Source organism: Monopterus albus, unplaced genomic scaffold (genome assembly GCF_001952655.1).
Source record: "Monopterus albus unplaced genomic scaffold, M_albus_1.0 scaffold3.1, whole genome shotgun sequence".
In the NCBI taxonomy this organism is placed as follows: Eukaryota; Metazoa; Chordata; class Actinopteri; order Synbranchiformes; family Synbranchidae; genus Monopterus; species Monopterus albus.
This window is the reverse complement of record NW_018127883.1, coordinates 263,626-279,286: the sequence shown is the minus strand read 5'-3', so window position 1 is coordinate 279,286 and position 15,661 is coordinate 263,626. Positions and strand designations below refer to the sequence as shown.

Here is a 15,661-nt window from a genome sequence, read left to right as displayed (position 1 = left end):
ACTGTGCCAAAAGAGGGAAACCTGTATTTCCCTTGTGTGTGAGAGAGTCCTCTAGTTTTCATCTATCAGATAAGTGATGTGTATGCGAGTACTGTGCAGTTGTAATTGCTGTCATTAGTATGTGAGAGACAAAGAGAGTGAAAGAGAGGTGGGCAGAATAGGTCATTGATTTCTCATTGGTAGCTTGAATCAACTGAGAGTGAGGTATAAGTCTCGTGTGTTGATAGCACTTCTTCAATCACTGTACTAAACTTTAGTCAGTAAACTGTCTATAAACAAGCCTAATGATTCTCCAGCTGAAGCATAACAACAATCAAAAAGCACAGACTGAAGGTCTAAATATGCATTTCCGATGGTAAAAGGTGTCAATTTTCCCTTCTGAGAGCAGGTGCAGCTGACAATTAATGTAACTGTCAGACAATCTGACAATCACGCCTACCTCATACACAAACAGTGAAGAATGAGGAAAGTTTGAACTTCTCTCCCAAGCTCTCTTCAAGTACTTCTTCACTTTTTGTGTGTACAAATTGAGTGCAGTGTTATTAATGACACTTATCACACCCTGACAACAAAGACACGGAAAAGACAGTGAATTCTTAAAGAGAGATCAGGGACGCAGCGGGATGCAGCCAGAAGGAGGATGAGACAACAGGCTTTTAACCCCATCTTTAAGCGTGGCCATCATTAGTTGGTGTGTTGCACAAGTTAGTTTGTTTCAACCACACTGAGGCCTTATGAGTGGGAACACACAAGGGTTGCATTAATTTGTTATGATTAATGTTTTGTCACCCGCCCACATTTTGGGGATGGTCTGCCTAAATTGAAACAAATGGGCTATTTCTGATCGTTAGACCCTTGTGACAAACCTATAATGATTTTCGAGATTTATAATATACTTGGACACATGTTGCTTTGAAGGGAGGAATGTATCACATTTTAAGGTTATTTCAAACAATAACCATGATGGAAAGATGAAAATAAAATCTGTCGATACAAACATTATATGTCCGTATTATCTTTTCATGGTACTAGCAGTCCAGCAGTGAAAGTTCTGCAGAGAGCTAGTGCCCTGCAGGAGGAACAGAAGGTGGCCAAATACTGATCATATTTTAAATGCACTGAGTATTCCAAAGCCATAAAGGGTCAAAACCAAGTCAGACAAACAACCTGCTTTTCCAATACGTTTTGCAAATCAAATACTGAGCTGGACAAGAAAAATCACTAAATACAGCATAAATCATTTGTAAATGTATATTCACCTATAATCAACCAGCCACTGGTTGCAGCAAACCTGCCGCCACTTATACAAATTCATCCGAAAACTACAGCTACCCAGTGTCCATCCATCATTTACTAGCTTTGATCCAAATCACTGTAGGTAGCACAACTACATTCGATATATAAAATTTGCTTAGTAATACTTTAATATACTGCGGTCATGGAGCTTCTGTGGTAGGCTGTACTTTCATTGTCATTTTCCCACCATGTCTGATGTTGCAGTTCCAGCAAGAGAGCGTGTTTGATATTTTGTGACTTGACTTTTTTCTTCAGCAGAATTAAGCATGCAATATATACAAACATATGATGCAAAATAGCTCAGTGTAATGGCCGGGAATGTTTAAATAAATATGAAGTATACAAATAGGGTGTGTCAATTTCTGCAACTGTGACAGATTAATTGTAATTTGCCACAGTAAGGGATTATGATTAAATATAAATGCAACACCTGGAATCACATGAAGCATAATTTCATTTCTGATTTGCTTCAGCACAACACAACGCTCAGTTTCACCCATTTACTGGCTGCCATTCCTTACTTTTAGAAGGCACACGCAGGTTGGACATGACAACCATCATTGAGTCTGCCTGGACCCTGAGGACATAGCTGGTCACATTTTCATAATCCAGAGGTTTAGCTGTGGAGATGACCCCTGTCCTGTTGTTCAGTTTAAAATGACCTGGAATCGAACAAAGATCGGAGCACATGAGAAACTGTAAGAAAGACCTTGGCCCTGTTTGCAACTCTTTATTTTACTACTTTTTTTAACTGATTAATCCCTAATAAAGGGGATTATCACAGAAATACAGTCAATTTAGTTGATTTTTTTACCCCCAAGTCAATGGTTTGAACAGACCCAAAACACCTCTGTGGCAAACACTTTTGTTTCCCCTGAGAATATTACTGCTACGGGCCTGGAGGTAGATTTATAGAACTCTGAGTGAGGAAGCAGTTAATGACTGACAGCTTCAATTTACATTTTTTGCACTCTCCAGCTCACAAGTGCGTCTTCTGCTTTTTCTGACCTGAGCTAACCTCACACCTGCCGGCTGTTCTTTCTCCTCCCAGGGTGTAATTATAATCTTCAGACTTTACCAATAAGTGTGAAAAACAGTCTAAAGTGGCAGGTATATGGCAGAACTGTCTCGTCTACTTCTAGATAGAGGGAAAACAGTGCCTGTGGCTGCGACATGTACCCTCCAATTTTAAAAAATAATCTGGGTGACTTTTCAGGAGTATTTTAAATACGGATTACACACAATTTGATGTTAGCAAAAATACACAGTTCTGCAGTTTTCTTTACTACAATGAAATTCTTGTTTGTAGACAGCACTCCTCAGACTGGGGAAGTCAACGCACTGGCATAAAGTTATCTTTGGTTTATATAGAAAAATAAATAAAAACAGGGACCAGAAGGCTTTTTACTTCAAACACAAGGCCTGAGTCATAATTTGAGTGAATGTGCTTGGCAGGGAGTATTGGGATACAAACACATTTTAGGCCTAAATGACTACATGGTATATGATCTGTAGCACATACCTAGTTCATTTCCCGCCACAATGGAGTAGAAAATTGTTTGATTGATAGCAGCAGCTAAAATGATCCCGACTGGTGTGCCAACTGGAGCCAGCTCACTGACTGGAGGAAACCTTTAAAGACAAAGAACACAAATCATAAGAAAAACGGTATTATGATCTGACGGATCAATGAAGCTACCCGACACAGTGGTAGACACCACAATATCACAGGTACAGTATAACAAGAGTTAAGACGAAGACAAAGGTTATCTTGAAAGCTACAGTACGCTGTATCTCCATACATCAAAAAAATAGTGTTTAGAATCAGTGCAAAATGATTAGGTCAGGGTTCATTTCAGTTAGACTTCTCAGATACCAAAGGTAATACAGAAAAATGACATAATACCAGAGGTATACAGCAGCTTTTACCCAGCAGTGAGGTTAAGGTCTATGGCTGTGTATTTTCCCCCTTAATCAAAAATATTTTTCTTCTTGCTTTTCATGACAAATTAACTGTTTCAGTGAGTCTTGTTAAGGAATATTTCTGCATTTCCTTCACATCTGCTTTGATTAAGAAATAAAAAAAAAACAAAAGAATTATAGCTTCTGAACAGAATAGCTAAACAAGTCATTTATTGTTCCAATTATTTTGTTTTGACATTTGTTGTCATTTCTTTCAGTAGTGTTACTGCTCACACAAGTCTCCAGACAACAATACAGTTAATTACTTTTCTCCTTCCTGGTAAATGAATAAATAAATAAACAGTTTTCCTCTAAGGGAGCACAATCTGGGGGGGTTGGGGGGTATGGGTATAAATAATAGCTTGGATAAGTGCCAGATCTCCCCACTTAACTCAGTAGTGAGGATAGAAACTATCACAATCTAACTGCGAATTTGGTGCATCAGCAGCAGTAATGCAGGCTTCATATCGGAGCACAATGGGGAGGCGAGAGAGCCGAGCTATAAAGCAGTGCTCTTATTTTTCTGCTTCCAAACTCAACTATAGTCATAAGCTTTGGGTAGTGCCCACAAGAATAAGACTGACAACTCATGCAGCTAAGGAGAGTTTTCTTTGCAAGGTAGCTTGTGTCACTCTACGTGATAATGCAAGGAGCTCGGTGATTTAAGGAGAACCTCTGCATTGAGCTGCTGTTCCATCTTATTGAGGGGAGCCAGCTGAGGTTTTTTTGGGGCTCTTAGTGAAGTGAAGTCTCCCAACTGCTTTCTTGTGCGTGTTTGGGGGTGGGGTGTTTAGAAATGACTGGCTGGGAAAAGACAGATGTACAGCATATAAAAGGTAAAATTAAATCTTTTTGGCTTCTTGAGACTGGTGGGCATTTTACAAAGAGGAGCTGGAAGAAGTGGGGTAAAGCATGTCTGGGCTACTCTGCTGGTCTGGATGCTGCTTAAACTCTGCAAGACAAGCTGCTAAAAGTATAATTTAGGGAAAAATACATTATAAACACAAATAAATAAAACATTTAAATTACTTTGAATTGTTAAGGTGGTAGGAGTGTAAATACACAACATATTTTAACCATCTCATGTATTCATTAAATTATTTTAACACAGACACACCAGTTTATTATTAAGATGAAAAAACATATCCAAACAAAACACTTGATAGTAATGGAACACAAATTGTTCTGGGAACAGATGAGTGTTTCGACTCTGATAAGTGAGACTTTGTAACAGCTTGACTATCAGGCATACAGGTGTGTAATCATATCCAGCAGATATGATTGTCACTCTTCATAGACATTAAAGCTGCCACAAATAGCAGTGCACCCTGGCTTAGTGGTGTGTCGCTGAGGACTGATTTAAGCTGATAATGTCTTCTTACAGTGACACCTTCTTGTGAGATTGCGGCTGCTTTCTCGCTTATTCTCTCATCACTGCATATGAGGCATGCGTATGAATTTATGCATGCACCGTGGTATGCCTTCTTTGGCAGTTTTCATTTCAAAGTTTGACTATTATTCACAACAGCAGTAAGAAATCAGTGTTTTGGGAGTTAATACTCCATGAACACCATAAGCTGTGACAGCCAAATTCCATTACACACAGTCAATGTCAGTGTTATAGGGTATTTTTGCAAGTAGACAATATCTTGGCAGTCTGAGTTATACACAAAAATTGGCAGTGATTAGACACCACCAGTCAAGGTTTGTGTGATGGTATTGAGAGCTTTCACCTCTCTGTTCTTTGTTGACCCCTCAGCTCCAACATATTTTACTACATGAATAATAAAATTATCCAAAGAACAAAAGCGTTGCACTGCCGACGTCTCCCTTTAGGGTTGATTTTTATGAGAGTATATAGAGCAACTCCTCCTTATTGGGTTGCGGTGGTGAGAGCTTTCACAAGGAAGATTGAACATTTTTCCCAGGGTGAAGATGAAGAGTAGGAAGAACTTATCCACACAAAAACAGAGAAGTGCATTTGTTGAAATGATACACAGGTGCTGAGACAATAAATGACACTGTCTTTGCTGCTCACTGGAGTAAAACAACTCAGTAACTTTTTAACACAGTTGGTAACAACATTCACTATAGAATGTGTTTACCTCTCTCAAAGTTTCAGCGGCAAACAAAGGTGTAAACAGAATGTTCCTGAAGGACACTGCACAAAAAATACCTGTCTGTGGATTCTGGAGGCTGCATTTACTGTCTCTGGAGAAAAACAATCAAGAATATTTTTGGAATAATTTCGGAAAATACAAGCCATCCCCCTGGACAGAGGATGATATAGCACACCATCCGGAGAGATAATACTGCTGATCCTATGTTGCCATGAAATGAACTGCACACCCTCATAGAGCCTTTCAACGAAAACTGCAGCGCTTTTATTGACATATGAATAATGTGTTGCTTGGAAAATACTAAAAGACTTCTGTTGAATTTTCCTCCAGCTGTACTGTTGGGCTGTTGCTGAATAATTGCCATCTTGGGAACATCCAGGAGCATGAAGCTGCACCTTTCCCCACAGTGATTGGAACCAATTTATTAACATGGCCTTCACCTAAGTAAATTACCTGTTTGGCTCAGGAACAAGCTGACAAAAGCACAGAGGCAAGGCCTTGAATAAATGTGAGCACAGTGAAATGCAGCACAGCCTAACATGTAACTATACTGTAAATCAGTCACAAATGTGCCATTCACTGGAACCAAAAGTGACCCAATAGTTGAGGGAATGTATGTGCCTTCACTTTAAATAGACTGTTCAGCAATCTGATGTCTGTTCTGTGGATTCGATGTCCAGATGAGACTGCTTTCAACACACACACACACCGAGTATTGTCTTGCTGCTAAGTGGCTATGGTTGGAACCAATACAAGTCTGACACACAAACTTGTTTACAATGAAGGTTACTGAGCACAGATTCAACTGGTGTGTGACTTCTCAGTCCAAAAAGACTTGAGCAAAGGATGATCCCTCAAATCCTTGCTCATGGCTCCTCCAGCAGCCTCCTTGCTCCTCAAAGCAGATTTAAGTGTCTTGTGACATCCTCAATCAAGGAGCAAGGAACAATTATATAAGAGACATAAAAAACAGATCGTCTGTTGTTTTTCTGCTCTGCCCACACTCACCTGCTTCCTATCTGTACTTTAGCACTCATACATGGCCAGATTGCTTACGTAGAACCATCACTAGTGACCGTCCAACATTCATCTCTGCGTTCCTGTTTAGCTGACCTGTTTCTTACACTGGACTGCAACTTGCCGACTCCTGTCTATACTGTTGGACTCAGATGTTCAGACGCTTGTTTCTCCTTGTATCTGGTCAGTTGTCTTCCCTTGTTTTTCTCAGGCTGTTCTTTGAGTGCGAGTGGGGTATGACAGGCTGTGTTGAACTCGCACTGGGCTGCATGTTGTGATTGCCAAGAAGAGGCAGAGCTGACGTTATCACTTCCCAACAGTGTCTCTGCCTGAGGGTTATAAACTGCTAAGAAATGCCAAGGGGCGGTGTGATGGTGTATGAAGTGTGCAGATTAGTATAAAGGTGTTTTCACATGTAGACGGATAGCATGACAGGTTAGATACAGTAGATACTAATGGGTTGATAGACCAAATGGGCAAACTGAAGGACAAATAGAACTATGGACTGTAGGGGCATAAAATGTGACAGTAGGATGACAATCTAAACAGCTACTTTACCACAAACAATCCAATAATATTTGATAATTAATTGGGAGAAGTTATTAACTAGCTGATATATTGAAACTTACAGTATGTAGTAGGTGAATGCAAAAACTCATTATGCATAATACAGTACCATAAACTGCTAAGCAGGACCAAAGCCACTTTTCATTCCTTTCATATTCAGATGAGGAAGAATGCCATCCAGAGAGAGAGAGAGCAAGAAGTGAAAGATGCTGACATGTCTACAGGCAGCAGCAGAGACTCCCAGTGTCAGTATGATATAAGGGCAAATGACACACCACTGAGAAGCACAGGCGGCACCAAGGTGTCAGTGAGCACTCTGCCCCAGGGCCAATGGCAGAATGATGCTTACAAGACAAAGTAGAAGGTATAAACCTTGCTGCATGCCATAGGGGATGCCGCTACTAGGTGTTGACTCCCATTCTATCTTGCATTCCTTTTCTCTTCATGCACTGCATCACTGAGTGAACAAGTTCCGATGGACACACCAGGAGGTGCCAAGGAGTGACCTTACTAAGTTTTGTATCTGCTAAAGTCTGTTCTACTGGTGAATGTGTAGAGACAGTGCTGCATACAGTAGAGGACTTGAACAATAACAAAGGCAGACATGAGTCATTTCACTGTAGTGTGCTCACTAGCAATTATCATCATCAGAAACTACAGAAATGGATACAAGTACAGAGTTGCAAATGTGTTGCTGCACATTTCTGCCTGACTGCAGATGGGAGTATTACACTGCACGTTTTGTTCACCAATTGTGAATCGACCTAATTTGATAACTGTTGAGGTGGATATGTGCTTGACAGTTCGCTAGTTAGCTGTCGTGTCATCCTGGTGTTATCTTGTTTGTACCTGCCTGCAAGCAAATTTGACGAATCAAAACGACGACTCATCTGATTCGAACTAAATTACATAGGAAATGCACTGCAGTTCCTCCCTGAACACAAGCAGACCAAAATAAAAAATGCTGATGTGAATCCAGAGCTCCTGTTAAGAGACTGGCTCTGAGTGATTTTGCTCAGTTGACAGAGGAAATAACCCTTTAACCTCAATCTTATTATAGATTTTTTATTTTATTTAACATTCAAAGTGGCATGCTGAATATTCGATATTGCATTTCATCATGCAATCCGAGCTTTAGATAATAAAAAATCTGCTCTTTGGAAAAAAAAAAAAAAAAAAAAGAAATACTGCCTTTTATACTATGAGTGTTCTGTACACTAGGCTTTTTATGGTTTTAAACATTGCAGTGATTGAAGTTCACCACCACTGCTGCAGTTCATTGCGTACCACCGCTCAGTTAATATTATGATATTTCAGAATTTGAGCTATAGCATACTATTGACAGAAGGATGAACTTTAAGGATCTTATAGTAGGTTATGTTTGGCAAGACTGAAGAGGGATGGAGAGGTGGAGTGGAGAAAAGCAAACTAGTAACAGAGATAAAAAGAGTTATTATGGAATATTGAAACTACTCAGGATATTCAAAAGGGTTTGGAAAATAGTGCAGGGTCTGAAAGGCAGGATATTACAAAGCTATTTCATTTGGCAAGAGTCAGTTCACTACCTCTAGTATACAATATTCTCACAAATGCGAATGCCCAAATCAGTCACAATGGAAAAATAGTACAAAGTGCATATTAGATTACAATAACACATCATAAAGGATGCGGGGGCATGTGTCCCTCCCAAGAGCCTGCTAAGGACTGATGCTGACCAAACTGCTACTGAAGTCCAAATACTCTACTGTGCATCTGCAGTATAGTCTATACCATCCTCCATCAGACAGTTTTTTCTGTCTGCGCCGGTGAGATACACTTGATTTAAGTAAATATCCACAAAGGGCTCAATTATTGACATATACTGTACATAATTTTTTTCCAATCATCATTTGGCATTGTATATCAAGATACTGGTGGGTCATATACTGCAGGTAATGACCCTGTTAATTACAGACATGGGGGCAATTTCCTAATCATTCTGCATCAAATGCTCATCTAAAAGTGGAATGTGACATTTTCTTATGTCCTTGAAGCATCTCAGCTTATGCTACACATGACGGCCCCACAGCTTCCAAATACTCTACATTATCTTAAGCGACTTCAATTCAAAACTGTTACTATACATTTTACGCTATGTATACCACTCAAGGCTTCATCAAATTCCTACATTTGTGTACAAATTAAGAATTCATTACATCCTCCAGCAAATGCTCTCTCAACCACATTCAGCCCTAGCTGACATTTGCATCCAGTGTTTATTAGCTGCTGTCCACACTTGTTCAAATGCATTTAGCAGAAAATGCTCAGGTGCAAACACCCCAGACACCTCTGACATGAAGTAATGCTTAATGAGCATTCACATTAAACAATCATGTTCTAATAAACAAGAAAAAAAAAATCTTTACAACCCCTTGTCTCATCGTGCTCCTCCCTGAGCTATTTCTCTGTTCACTTATCTTGCTAGAACAGACCCAGGATTTCTTTTGTATTCACAATGACACATTTTTCATGAGTTCCACAAGAAAGAGAGAGACTTCATCAAAAACATCTTCTGGAAGGCAAGATGGAGAACCAGCATTTACTGTGCAGCCAGATGCTGTGTGCCAGCTTAGCCGTGTAAACCCACAGGACATCATTTCACATACCATCCACCGGGTCATTTAGCACACAAGAGGAGACTTGGCCAGCAAATGTTTTGGACACTGCTAGAAAAAAAAAACTGTACAAGGTGGGCCAACTATAGAGGCTTGATGCAATCCTGCATGTTTTAGTGTCAAATTACTAGTCCTGCATAAACAATCACCACACCAGACATCAGGTCAACCTCTCTAACTAGCAGAATGTTAAAGGAAATATCAGTGACTAGGTGCATAGGCTGAGTTACGCCTCTCTAAACCATTTCATTTTACCTCCATTTCATTGCTAAAATTCATCTAGTCATTTGCAAGTACAACCATGACACACTGTTTCATACATACATTATAATATTTCTGGTCAAAATGAGAAAAATAAAGGTAATATGTTCCTATTACTTTAGTTCAGTCCCCATGCCTCCAGGCTTGTGTGTTCACTTTCAGGCCACACATGTATAAAAGTTCTTTTGTTGAGTCAGTTATCTCAGTGTGTTCCTTACTAATCTCCTTCCAACTTCTAATTGGAACCGCAATTCATAGGAGACTAGAAAGCTGCATTCATTTGTCTTGCTAACTGTTAAATGTGTTCCTGTTTGAGTAAAGCCATCTGTCCGTCTTGGAAATCAAAGTTTGGGTGCCAAATTCTTAAAAAAAAAAAAAAAAGATTATTTATTTATTCCATTTTACTCATCTCTCACATTTCCTAAGTTGTTCCTCACATTTGCTTTTTTCATCTCCCCAGTTCTGTTAAAGTTAGGAAAATTATAAAAGCAACTTGCATGTCACAAAAATTAAGCAGGCGTGTCAGATGATAGCACTTTAATTTCAACCAAAGCTTATAACATCTCATGCAATATCACTTTAGTATTGTTGGGTGATGTGACAGCTGACCCTTGTAGCTAGAAATAGCTGAATAAACACTTTAGAAATTGAAATCCAAACAACCTAATTACTCAAAACCTTACACTGGCTTGGACAGTTTGTATCCCTGCATAATGCTTATGGCTACTGATATTTATCTGGGAAGATAGGGTGCATTCATGCTGCTTTTCTTCCCTGGCTTTCAGCATTAACCTTTAGCTGATATTTGCAATGTGTGCAATGAGTGTGACTGTGTTTTTTGACATTTGTTAGACAGCGACAGTGATACCTGTCGACTTAGCAGAGACAAGTGAAAGGTCAGTGTGCTCCTGGTGCTTAGAGGTTCAAGGCTCAGGGCAGCATATTCAAGCCTGAGGCTAAAAATCAATCATGCTCTTCAGAGGTATGAAAGAACTCCACACCTTGTAGCTGTGATTTAGAGGAGGGAGAAAAAGAATAGCAGGATAGAATGACAGACAGATGCACTGAAATAGAGCGGGCTGAGGTTGCTTTTTTAAATGTAGATTTGAAGTGAGTTGTGTCAGTGAGAGGGAGATTTTACAGCTAACCCTTTAGATGAGTCAGTTGTTAGCACTTCTATCACTTGTATATGCTGGGAAAACAACAAATGCAAGAAAGCTGCTGTATTCTACCAAAGCATGTCCATCTGCATTTTTAAGTGAGAATTGCAACCCTGTCTGAAATGTAATATGAATACGGTATTATTGCAGCAGGTACAGTATGGCCCAACATCTGCTGTCTTCGACTACCACGTAATGACTACCAACCTACTCCCATAAAGGGAAAATAATGGGGTGACATTTAACTTTGAAATTATATTCACTATAGTAAAAAGGCCAACTATGGAAATATATTGGAGCAGTAACAGGTACTAAAGTCTATCAAGTTTACTTGGATACACAAGCGTACAAACACGTACCTTATACGAAATAATACACAAAACACAGATGTGCTATCAATATGTAAACATTGACACATACATAAAAAAATTGTACAATCAAGGTCATTTGATTAAAGTGAGCACAGTGTCCACTAATCAAGTGAGGAGAAATACAGAAATGTGTAAGCACACACAGACACACACACAAATTCACACGTGTATATAAACAGAAATTTGCCCCGTCACTGAAGAGAATAATGAGTGCTACTGACTAGAGAGAGGAGAGAAGCAAAGGGAAGACAAACTGACAGAGAAATACAAGCTGGGGTTGTGCAAAATGGGGGAGTAACAGAAGGAAGATGAGGACAGGAAATGACAGAAGCAGTGAGGCAAAGGTCCCATGTGATGTAGAGTAGATTTAGAAGGGGAAGTGCAGTGGTGAAAAGCCTGCTCAGACCACAGGTTTGCAAAATCAGACAAGAGAAGCATCCGCAATACAAGAAGGGAGACTGTGTTAGATGGTGGCTTACCCCTCCTCATCTCCTGTCACACAAACAGGGATAAACATTCACTCCCTTCTGCAAAATTTTGACCAAAACTTAATATTGTTGTGCATGCACCTTAGGTGTAATTGACACATTTACTACAAAATAAAAAATACATGGGAAAAGCCATTAAATGATCAGAACATTTGTTGAATTTGGCTTGAGTGATTTTTGATTTCTATTTGGCAGAGTTAAGCACAATCCTACTGTACAAATATATTTGTACATCAGGCAGATCCGTCTACCAAACCAAAGAAAGGGCTCTTAATTTCTCCATAGGCTGCGTCACATAGCTAACTCTACACAGGTAGGTATGAGAAGGGAAAACCAAAAATACAGCATGTGTGGGAGAGACCAAAAAGTTTTAAGAAGGAAGAAAAGGCTTTGGAGAAAAATAAATAAATAAAATGAATATCTGACAACCATTACAGTTGAAACCAGATATGTACTTTGCAAAAGTTTAGCTGCAGCAGAAGATTCAGCTATTGAGACAAAGCTATCAAGGCCATGAAAACTAACAGGAAATCCCTCCCAAACCACTAAAGGCACAAGGGGCTCACAGAGCTGAACAGAGAGCAGAGTTAGTTGGAACAGATCAGAGTTGAACTGTTGATACAACTCTGTGGTTATTAGAGAGGATGCAGTCTGTGCTGGATTTCTACTGTCTAGTGACATTAGAAAAAAAAATATTGGCCATTCTTCAATCGCAATCGTAGTTTGTTGTGATTTTGTCTAGATACAGCAAACATAATGTTATAAATATTCCAATTTAATATAATTTAAATGTATTAAATAAGAAAACTGTAACTGTTTGGTAAGAATGTTACGACTTGTTTTTTTTTTTTTTTTTACAACAACCCTACTGCCAGAAAGACTTTCAAACAAGCTCACACAAATCTCCATCAGCTTTTCAAACTGTTGTGTTTGCACATAAATATTCAAGAGAAACAGAGCAATACGACTATGAGGCACTTGAAAAATATCTGGGTTTTCAGTGTACAATTAGCCGCTTGCAGTATTGAACAGAGGGTTGATATGGGTGGGTGGATTCAATCATACAGTCTGCTTTTGGTTTAGAAAACTAAATTCATGGGCTAAAAGGCATAAAGCTGTGTAAAGCTGTGTTTGATGGTAATTCTCTGCTGGTTAAGCAAGCAACCTTAAGACATTACACACCATTTGGCGTGGTATTAATACTAATGCAGATTTAGACAATTTGGTTAATTCAAACACTGATGAAATATGTGAATATGTATTTTTACAGAAACAGTGTTTTGCTCAATCCTTCTGAAAGAAGTGGCAACATGCTGCCACAGTATCAACTACAGTATAAGCCATTTATTTCAGCCAACAATGACTGGGAGACCCTAATTTCCCTCAGACAGATGGAGGGGACAAACCATAAAGCACGAGCAGAAATCATTAAGTCAGCTGAAACCCTGCAGAGTTATTTTAATTGTGTGCTCTGGAGCTACAGTATATGTAGCTTACCTGATTGCTGCTATAACTAACTGTCTTCACAGAGACAGACAAGATCTTTTGTGGACATTAAGAGAATGATTTGTGGTAAGAAGGTTCCTCAGGGAGAGGACGATTGGGAGAAATACTGAGGCAAGGAATGGGGAGACGGTTCATCGCGGAGCGAGCAGATTGGACGATCTCAGCTGGAGACAACCTTGTCCAGCAGGAGAGGATCGAGCACCTGGCTAATGCTTCCATGGCTCATAATTTACAGGAGGCTTGCCACTGTGTATGGTTACTGTTGTCAATGTGACACCCTACAGAGTCCTGTGTCTGTGGTCCCAACCTTCCATGTGTGCGTCAGTCGGAGCACTTATTCAAAACATTAATCAATGGCCTTTCAACGGCTAGCCTGCAGTGCTGGTGTATCAGTCGCTGAATAATGCTGAGCAATGAGTGAACGTGAGCACACACACAAAGTGCCAGATTACAAACCATATGAAAAAGATATATTCAGTGGTCATGCACTTAGATTTATGAGGAAATGCACACACAAACACTCAGCCAGGCCCACATTGACAAAAGGCACTGAGATGGGCACAAAGACAAACACATCTCATGCTGAAAGGCTGGACTAGACTTGCATTCCCTGTCTTACGTATAAAGGCATCAAATTCTGTTACAGAACATAGTCTGCCAAGACTCCCTACTTTGACTGATGTACAAGCTAGTAAATCAATTCACTTAAAACAAGCTTTACCTTAAGCTCCCAGAGACTACTTTGTGCCAAGTAACTTTACCATCAGACCTTAGAGCTTCACTGTCTGGCAACAACCTCCTGCACACTACAGACAGGTCCAACTGCAGTAAAACGTAATATCAGTACAGACGTATATCACGTTTAGCAGCAAGTCATCTCAGAGAAGTGTAGATTATGTTCACACATCCTGCATTTCTCTCTGCCATTTAAACAGTCTAAACACTTAATCTTGTCAAAAGAGACTCTTAATAAACTGAGAGGGAAGCCCTGTGTTGCCCTCAGAGAGAAACAAATGTGGTTTATAGCAGTGATGATCTGCAGCATCTACCCTCAAGCTCTAATACATATTTATACTCAAATCTCATTAATCAGTCATGCACAGAAAATAAAGGATGGCAAAGATGGAAGCACAGAATCTGAACTGGGGTCACTTCAGTGAAAACTGACAAGTCGAGCACAATAATGTGCAGAGAGCGCATTATTGTTACACAAAATAATAAATGCATGAGAAACAGTGACTTCACAGCAATTTGTGGCACTTCAAGGTGGAATATATCATTTACCAAGTGATAAAATATGAATTAAAGCATTGGAGAAGCTGAATGAAAGATGCGACCACATATGCAGGTGTGTGAAGGAGGTCTTAACACACTGTGTCCACTTCTTTCATCATTTTTCACAGTCTCTCCCAGTGTGGCACGACAGCCTAAGCCGCACCGTGGTGTGTGAATTTATAGGCAGAGGCAGCTGCATCACCAGCGCGTCAAGGAGACTTACCTGTATTCTTCCTCGGTGAAGATTGGGATGCGAGAAGGCTGAAGGACAGTGATCTCCACCAAAGTACTGTTGGTTTTCACTGGCTCCCCATCATCATAGGCTATGACAAACAACTGCAGCGGGAGAGACAGAACACATGTGAATGCGAGCACAAAACTATTACACTTTTTTTCCATATACTATACACATAATTCCTATTTTGAGGATGCCTTTTTTGTAGAATTAAGACAAACTGGAAAAACTAAGATCTGGTGAGAAGCCTGCAAAGCTTCCACAAAGTAAGTATGAATGTATTGATCTGTATTCACAGACTATGGAGAATGAGGCTTGGAGGGAAGCAAGGGGAGACAGAGGCAAAATGAGAATAAGCAGATGAATATTTAAAGAAACAGAAAGGAGGAGAAACAAGAGAGAGGCTAGAGGAAGACAGGCTTCCTCAAAAAGCAGATAATTTTCTGCAAAATCTACAGTAGTATCTACAGTATCTTTAATCTCTCTCTCTCAGCCAGAGCATTGTTCCCACCTGCTTTAAGACCACAACCATCGTCCCCCTTCCCAAGAAGAGCCCGGTCATCTGAACGACTACAGGCCAGTGGCACTCACCCCAATCATTATGAAGTGTTTTGAGAGAGTGGTGCTGGCCCGCATTCAGAGCAGTATACCGGGCACCCTGGATCCCTTGCAGTATGCCTACCGGCCCAACAGGGCCACCTCAGACCCCATCACGGCTGGCCTCCCCCATTCCCTTCTTACCTGCAAAA

The 15,661-nt window shown here is 40.0% G+C and overlaps 1 protein-coding gene across 1 annotated transcript in view; it reads right to left on the bottom strand.

The window, feature by feature from the left end:
* The window catches only part of LOC109960182 (protocadherin-15), a 199,264-nt gene that overhangs the window by 29,540 nt on the left and 154,063 nt on the right, over positions 1-15,661 (bottom strand). The window contains exons 24-26 of the mRNA XM_020600094.1: positions 14,901-15,013; positions 2,819-2,928; positions 1,818-1,958 (exon numbers count right to left, since the gene is read on the bottom strand). Coding sequence (XP_020455750.1) covers positions 1,818-1,958; positions 2,819-2,928; positions 14,901-15,013 — 364 coding nt within the window. The remainder of the gene's footprint in view (positions 1-1,817; positions 1,959-2,818; positions 2,929-14,900; positions 15,014-15,661) is intronic.